The following is an 8380-nucleotide window of genomic DNA, read 5'->3' as shown; positions in this document are numbered from 1 at the left end:
TCTCGATGACTTAGCGTGGTGATAAGTTTAAGTATCCCATCATTTAAATATCATGAGTTTAAATCTTTTATTAGTAAATGTTTTTATTTTTTATTTTTCAAATGAAATGTATAGTGAATTTGTAAACTCACTTTACGTTAGATTTATATAAACATTAAAGGGGTAGTCTCTAAGCAAATCTCCTGATTATCTTTGCACTTTGATCTCATTTATCATCGAGCGATTATTTAAGGGCTTTAGTTGGTGACCCAAGCTATTTCTCTCTCGACAATTAAGCTTATCCCCCATCATCTCATTAATTGATGATCTAAGAAGCTAGTTCATTTGTCAATAGCCCTGTTTGAACAAGTGTTTGGTTCGCTCTGTGTTGTGCTACATTTTGGAGGCGTGCAAAGGTTTCCTCGAGCTAGGTAGAGATCGACTTTCTTTACATACAAATAACTAAACAAAAACTTTTGTTGGTTGTTATCCATTAGGTGTTCATTTGATAATTATAATTTATTTTTTAATATTTCTTGATAAGATTTAAACAAAATGAGATGATATAAAGGTAAAGTTGTATTCAAATCTAACTCACGTAATTAATTTTTATTTTTTAAATAAGATACATAAAAATATTTAAAAAAATACTTTATCGGTATCGATTTATAATAGCATGACATACTATTTACTTATGTAATAGCATATATGTACATATATTTAGCTATGATAATGCGTCAACAAATGCCCTAAAATGGAATTTAATTAAAGTTAGGCTCCAATTTTTAAGTATTGTCCTCTATTGTATAGGACTTTTGGTTATGTTAAAAAGAGAATTTTAAAGGTGAATAACATAACAATGTTATTGCTAATAGTTTATCAAATATCATCCACAATGACTTGCACGGGGCTTCCCATTCTATATGAGTAACATATTCTCCAAGTAACAATGTAAACTTTAGACCTATGATTGAAATTTATTTTACCCGTGAAATAAATAAAAATTTATTTAATCAAATCCTAATCCAGCCAGCAATATCTTATGTTACAAATTTTGTTACATAACTGGTTAATTTTTTTTATATAAATTTTAAAATAAAAAGAGCTCATTACAAATTAATATATTTAAATTCTTATATTGCAGTATAATATAACATGATTACATTAAATATTCGGCCAAATCCCATATCTTTTATCCTGTATTTTCATATTATTTTAGTATGACCATCTAACCCTTTCGTTATTTCAATTACATTCATAAATTTATATTTTCGAGTCAATTTAATTATTTTTTTTATGTAATAATCCAAACTTTTCATTATTTCGATTACACCACTTTACCGATATTTTTAACTCAATTTAATTCTTCTACTTTTGATATATAAAAATAATTAATAAAATGAGATGAGCCAATTTAACTTTTTTGTTACTCATCAAAATACATGAATTAAATTGATTTAAAAAATATAAATATAATAATATAATTAAAACAATAAAAAATTAATATTGCCATATAAAAAAAATCAAAATATAAAAATTAAATTAAGTCAAAAATATAAGTATAAAAATAAAATTAAAATAATAAAAAATTTGAATGATCACACGAAAAAAATATGAAAAGTACACTAGCATAAATATGAATTTAACTTTAAATATCCTTTTTGACTATTTGCTATATGACAAAGTTGATCGTTTGAGTATACATTTAAAACTTTCTTAGAGAGGATGACAGGTATAAAGAACAAAAGAATACATAGCCTTGGCAAAAAGGGCACATAATAATAACAACAATAAGGGTATGCAATGCACCCAGCACAACTATAAAATATATTACTTGGCAATGGCAAAATTACAGTACAGAAGAGAAGATGGATAAAACACTCAAGGCAGACTACAAAAATATAGATCATCATATGCTTGCTTGCTACACCTTAAAGGTCTTTAAACACTCAAAAATGCTAGATTACTATCAAATGTATCCATCCAACAGAACAGCATGAGACAAATTCTAAGACGACTTCTTGATGATGATCTGATCACTTACTTGAAGCACTTGGCATCCAAAAGAGCCTCCCCCTCGAAGGGCTCCTGGTCCTCTATCATCTGGTTGACCCTTTCCTTCTGGGCTTCGTCCGCGATGTCAACCTTTCTCCAGTCATACAGCTCCATATCATAGCACTCGTCCAGCACAAACTGCGGGATTTCCTGGCCACGGAAAAGCCACAGTCCCCTCACCTTGAATGGGGGCCCCGACCCAATCACCAACATCTTCCCGAACGCGTATTTGCGTGCCAGATCCATCCGTTGAAGAAATCCACCGACCTTGTTCATAGTAACAAATGAGACTGTATTCTCGTCGTTGTACTTGTAGTCGCAGAACCAAAGCGAATACCCCTCGGGATCATACATGTCCCAGAAACCTGCAAAGTTTATGGCATGTTAGATTTGCACTTTGTCTGTAAACTGTAAAATGTATGCCATCATTCAGAGGTGGAAGGACCACTAATAATAATAAGATGGTCAGGCAAAGGAAAGCGCAGAACATCCAAACTACTTAAGACATGTCTGGAACCAGGATTTTGGGAATGAAGAACAAAAGAAAAGGAGAATAAATAATCTCTGCCTGCATGCAAACACACACACACACACACACACATAAATAATATCATCTTCCTTTTATTTTCCTTTCCACTGAAATATCCTAGTTTCAAACATTGCCTTAAAAGTTCATCAAAATGCATGCACTTCTACATAAATAGTTATACCCTATGTAAGCAGTCACTTAGCATGGACAGAAATATGGCCTATCATGATAATTTTTATCTGCAGTCTAGGTCGTATAAGTACTTTGAAATCTTAAATTTTGAAACTTCAATTTGATACTAGAAGCAAGAGATGCACAAATGAATGAAAGAAAATTGGGAAAAATATTCAAGCACTCGAACAAGTATATTTTCCAGAAAACAAGATATATTTTCCATAACTGAACAGACCCTTAATGTCTTCAAAGATATTACACCTAGCAAAGAAACACCTTCAAAGTAGCTTATGCCACTCAAACATGTTCAAAACCACCCAAAAAAAGGAGAGACTGGTGGGTGCTACCATTTTAGAAAAAACTAGCCGAAAGAATTTCGTAGTCAATGAGTTGGTGGAGCTAGAACAGAATTGCCATTATAGGAAATGGAAGTGGGGAAAGACGAGAAACTGAAACATGGAAAATGGCTCAAAAATTACTACGTGGGCACAGGAACATGATCGAAAGAGAAAATTTACAAAAGAACTTTAAACAGATCAGCATAAGAAATTAAAATGCCTTTATTATCAATAAAAATAAATACAACATCAACTACATATAGAAAATCATCACCAATTGTATATTATTCTTGCAAACAAAAGATCTTAGAATAAAAAATGGTTGAAATTATAAAAATAATATTTTTCAGGAATTTCAGTAAAATAATCAAGAGATTCTGATAAACTACTTAAATGTTAGAGGTCCTGAACCTTCTGGGAGACATTTTCCTTCAGATTTATAAGAGGTTCCCAAAACTTTTCGAGTTTCCTGATAGTTATGACTTATGAGCTACCTAGATGGCACCATGTCAAAGACACCAACTTGTGTATTAGTGCGTGGAAAGATGAGCCAACTTCTATAAGGAACTAATAACCCTCAATTAAGTGGACAGCAAGAAGTAGAGCTTTATCTTATTCCTAAGAAAGTAAAAAATTGCACACCAGAAAATTATCAAAAGAAAACATAAGAATTCGCAACCTCTTAACAGTTTATTCAAAATAATGAAGTAAAATAATGAACATATACCTTTAATTGCAACTTCGCGGAAATTGGTCTTGGTATTTGAGTAAAGCCTTTTCCACTCATCCAGTATCATCTTACTTGGGGGAAGTAGATCAAGTGGATTCTTTGGTTTGGGTTTTGGTGCCTCCTCTTCCTCACCAGCTTCTGCTGCAGGCTGGGCAGCTTCCTTCTTAACTTCCTTCTTTGGCTCTTCCTTAGGCTTTGATTTAGCAGCTTCTTTAGGCTTGGAAGGCTTCTTCACAGATGGAACCGGCAGGACCTTATCAGACTGCTTTACCTCACCCAGTACCTTTTTGAAATTTGGTTGATTAATCAGAGTCCAAAAGTATCTCTCAACATGAGGGAACTCAGCAGTGAAGCTCTTAGTCATAAGGTGGGTGAATCCCAAAAACAAGTTACAAGTCAATATAATGTCGGCCAAAGTCACAGCATGACCAACTAGGTAGGTGTTTAAAGCCAAATGTGTGTTCAAAGCACCAAGGGCTCTCTTCAGCGCAGAAATAGCAGCTTCCTCAACCTGCAAACAAAAAATATCCTCGGATAAACGACAGATCATTCATCAAGTAAATATAATTACTTAGCAATTCATTTTACCAAGTTACAACTTTTTAAACCATTCAACCCCACTCCACTCCCCCCCCCCCCCCCCCAAAAAAAAAAAAAAAAAAAAAAAAAAAAGAGCAAAAAAGAAAGATGAAAAATAAAAAAGGAAATAGAATGTTTGTAGCTTAATAGAAAGTAAAGAATCAAATTAAAATGTTATTTTTGGTATTTTGGATGAAAAACGGAAAATGCTGATTGTCCAAAATGCAGCAAGCATCATCATTTTCATCAGAAGAAATGAAGTCAAGGAAATGAAATTATAAATTTTTTCTGCGACTCAAGACAGTTCCCTCTAAGATTCAGGAGTGAATGGAAATAGATACCTACACTAAATTAAGAAACGGAAAAGAAATCAGCCTTCCTATATCAATCATGAATTCTGAAACAGGAACATCTTAGATAGAATCCCACTTTTTCCAGGACCCTGCCCCTGACTTGATAAACTGAAATGCATTTGACTGTGGGATAATAAAGGAGAAAAGGATTTGATGGGGAAAAAAAGAAGTAAAGAATGCAATTGAGGAGTCAGCAGAGATGGAACTCACTCAATAAGAAGATTATGATGGACAGAGATCTGCTATATGATTCATTCTAAACAATCTGATTCAAGTAGCATGTGTAGCAAAACCATTTACATGCTTATTTTAAGATTTGGTTACTCTAGTTCGCTCCATAAGAGAGAGATTTTTTTTGACAGACACGAGAATCCTAAAACTGAATAAGCTTTCATGATTAACTTTTACACATTGCTTTCAGTAGCACATCCAGCAAAAATATTAAGTATACACATCCTGAGAATCCATAAAGTTCTATTTCCCTTAATAAGTAAAGAGATTTTGTATAAGAATCCTCCAAGCGGATAGTATTTAATACATTTTACATTTGCTACTGCCTCTGTTAAAAAACAAGGTGTAGCAAAACGGTCAGAACAGGTATATTCGAATTTCTTGCCCTTGCTAGTAAAATCAAGAGGTATCACATTGAATTTCTTCTCTCCCCAAGTCCACTTCCGTAGTAAGATATTCAAAATGTAATCCAATGTAAATTTTTTCCCCCAAAGAAAAAGAAAGGAATTTATTGAAAGAGTAACAAATTACACACTCATTTGTGCTGAGACATTTTTCTCTCATTTCATATGGAAATAGAACAACCACCACTGACAAGAATTAACTCACTGGAGGAAGGTAAACTCCGTATCCCATTCTTGGTCTGTACCAATTCAAAATATTTGGATCAATCTCCAATGAAGCAAAGTCAATCCACTGTTCAATACGGGCCTAGAGAAGCATAACAGAAATGACATGAGTACTAGAGACATGGAAAGTTTCTTCTTTCCTGTGGATGTTGGTTGATAATAAAATAAGAAAATGACTAAAATGAGATTAACAAATGTAAGTATTTCAAAATAGAAGTAGATTACATCTATGACTTCAAGAAAAACTATAAATTAATATGAACATAGTATCCTACATAATCTATCAATGCAGAGCCATAAAGAGGGTTGTCAGGCTTCAAGCGAGTAACTGCAGCAAGCAAGAAAATGTTGTTAATATAACTATGACCACCAGATAATTATACCCAAAAGAAAAATAAAATAAGTAGCGGGAATTTGTCTAACTGTAACGTGCAATGGCATTGCTCTCAAAAATGGGTCCATCAGGAGTTTCCAGCACAGGAACCTACATATCATTGAAATATCTCTTGTTATAAAACAAATAAACTAAACATCTGATTGCTATAAAATAAATTATTAAAACTTGACTTTCATCTGACTGCTCAAATAAACTATCAAACTTCTCTCGCTTACCTTCCCAATGGGGTTCATCTTGATAAACTCTGGGGTTTTATTTGCACCCACCTCAAAGTTTGGGACCAGTTCAACTTGGACACCACTGTACTCTGCAGCAATGAGTGCTTTGAAAGCATTTTTGTTTGTTTTTCCTGCATGCAACACCTACAAAATAGACCAGAAAACAATATCCACTCTCCTAAATTAGATATAGTTACACTGATATCAGAACTGTTAACATAAAATCCTTCAATGGACCAGAAACAGCTCCTACTCATCAATGCACATTTAGAACTAAAAAGGAAAATCTTACAAAATTACATTCAACCATAAGAGAGAAAACATCACAAAACCATAATTTCCACTTTCAACAATGCATATCTTGACAACAACCTTAGTGGATGCATACATTGAAAGAAGGCAAGAGAGGAAAACCCTTGTCATTTCCTTTTCTTCCTCCCATTTCCAGATAGTTTCTCAAGAACCAAAGAGATTGAAATTGATACAGCAAAAAAAAAAAAAAAAAAACAGAGAGATTGAAAGAGAAGACATAAAACATCATTACCAGATTTGCATGCAATCTAAGTAAATCATGAGTTCTTACATGCACTTAGAGGCAACAAGGAGCATGCAGAAGGGTTCAAAATACAAAAGCAGTAGTACAATTCCGAACTTAGTAATGATTGTCTTAGACCGAACCCAGCGTATGCATATGCACATGTATATATAAACACGTTAATTTTAAGAGTAATTCTATTCATCTCTAGTAGAGACTAAAGATGAACTGATGTGACAGTCTATGTGAAATTGTTTAATTGATATTATATATCTATTTAAAGAATATAAAAAATAAAATCTATAGGGCGCAAAACACTTCAAAATCACCGTTGTTCATACCAGAGATGAATAGCATTACTCTAATTTTAAAGACGATCAGAATTTAAACAAAAAAAAAACACCAAAATTGCTCCTGATCCGATAAGACGATAAACATCTCAATTATAACAAAAATGAAAGAAAACAGCAACTACAATAAAAAGAAACATTCACCAGCGCCATTGCTTATCGGAGAAAGCGTCCGCTTCTGATATTAGATCTGGAAAACACAAAGGAACATGGTGAAAAACGAAAAATTGTATAGCACTTGGATACAATTTTGCAGCGCAAGTCGCTGAATTGATGAAAATTAGAGACAGAGACAGAAAGATTGGACCTGAATACGAGCGTTGTTCCGAAGCAGAAGCGTCGGGAGGAAGACTGAGGTAGACGCGAGCAGCAAAGGTAGGGTTTTGTAGAGCCCAAAAAGGTGTAACGAGTCCGATCTTTTATGGTCCGGTTTCATTTCGGATCGGATTTTCCCCATTCTACGTTGATGGATATGGCCCGATTGTCTTTTCACGTGCGGATCATTCATGGATTGGAAATTCTATTGGTAGCCAAATCTTTTGCTCCCACAACTCACTTTTAATATTTTTAAAATATTTTAAAATAAAAACTCATATTTATCCTTCATTTAAATATTTAATACTCAATCACCTATCATTATTCTTCAAGCGCGTACACTTACTTTCTCGATCATCATCACCACAGTCACTTTACTCATTCATAACTAAACATCGTGCAACCATTATTATTCAACACCGAGCATTACACATCTACTATTATTCAATATCAAACATTACTCAACCCAATTCTTCTCACCATAGTCAATTACCAGTTACTATCACCGATATAATATTATTGTCTGCAAATATTTACGCAGAGTTTGACGAAAAAGATAACAAGTATTCCTGTTTTGGCGAGAAATAACACAATTTACAACATCTATCACTGACTCAATTACATAATTTACACATACACGACGAATGAATTAAAAAAATAAAATTAATTAAAAAATAAAAAATACCTCTTCACTGCTTTAATATCCTGAACCCTGGGATTCAGGGGTTAGGGAATACCCTGGGGTTCGAGGAACCCCTAACTGCTTGAACCCTAGCATTCTGGATGTTCAAGGAACCCCGAACCTTAGGGTTTGGTAAGGACCCCGAATCCATAGATCCGAGAAAAATCAATTCTTCCGAAAAAAAATTATTTTTCCCAAATCCATTAATTCGGGAGAATGCAATTCTCCCGAACCCATGGGTTCGAGAGACTATTATATGTAAATAACATATTACATATTATTATAT

The 8380-nt window shown here is 33.5% G+C and overlaps 1 protein-coding gene across 1 annotated transcript; it reads right to left on the bottom strand.

Annotated features, from left to right (window-relative positions):
• Positions 1–1774: 1774 nt before the first annotated feature.
• On the bottom strand, positions 1775–7525 carry LOC127810286 (elongation factor 1-gamma-like). Its single transcript, XM_052349672.1, has 8 exons — positions 7405–7525; positions 7242–7287; positions 6210–6356; positions 6021–6081; positions 5873–5925; positions 5578–5679; positions 3803–4316; positions 1775–2399 (listed from the first exon to the last, which is right to left on the bottom strand). Exons 2-8 carry the CDS (start codon positions 7248–7250, stop codon positions 2020–2022), a joined length of 1266 nt encoding a protein of 421 aa, XP_052205632.1. The 5' UTR covers positions 7251–7287; positions 7405–7525; the 3' UTR covers positions 1775–2019.
• Positions 7526–8380: the final 855 nt, after the last annotated feature.

This window comes from Diospyros lotus, chromosome 9 (genome assembly GCF_014633365.1).
Source record: "Diospyros lotus cultivar Yz01 chromosome 9, ASM1463336v1, whole genome shotgun sequence".
In the NCBI taxonomy this organism is placed as follows: Eukaryota; Viridiplantae; Streptophyta; class Magnoliopsida; order Ericales; family Ebenaceae; genus Diospyros; species Diospyros lotus.
The sequence above is the reverse complement of the archived record's forward strand: the minus strand, read 5'-3'. Positions and strand labels throughout refer to the sequence as shown.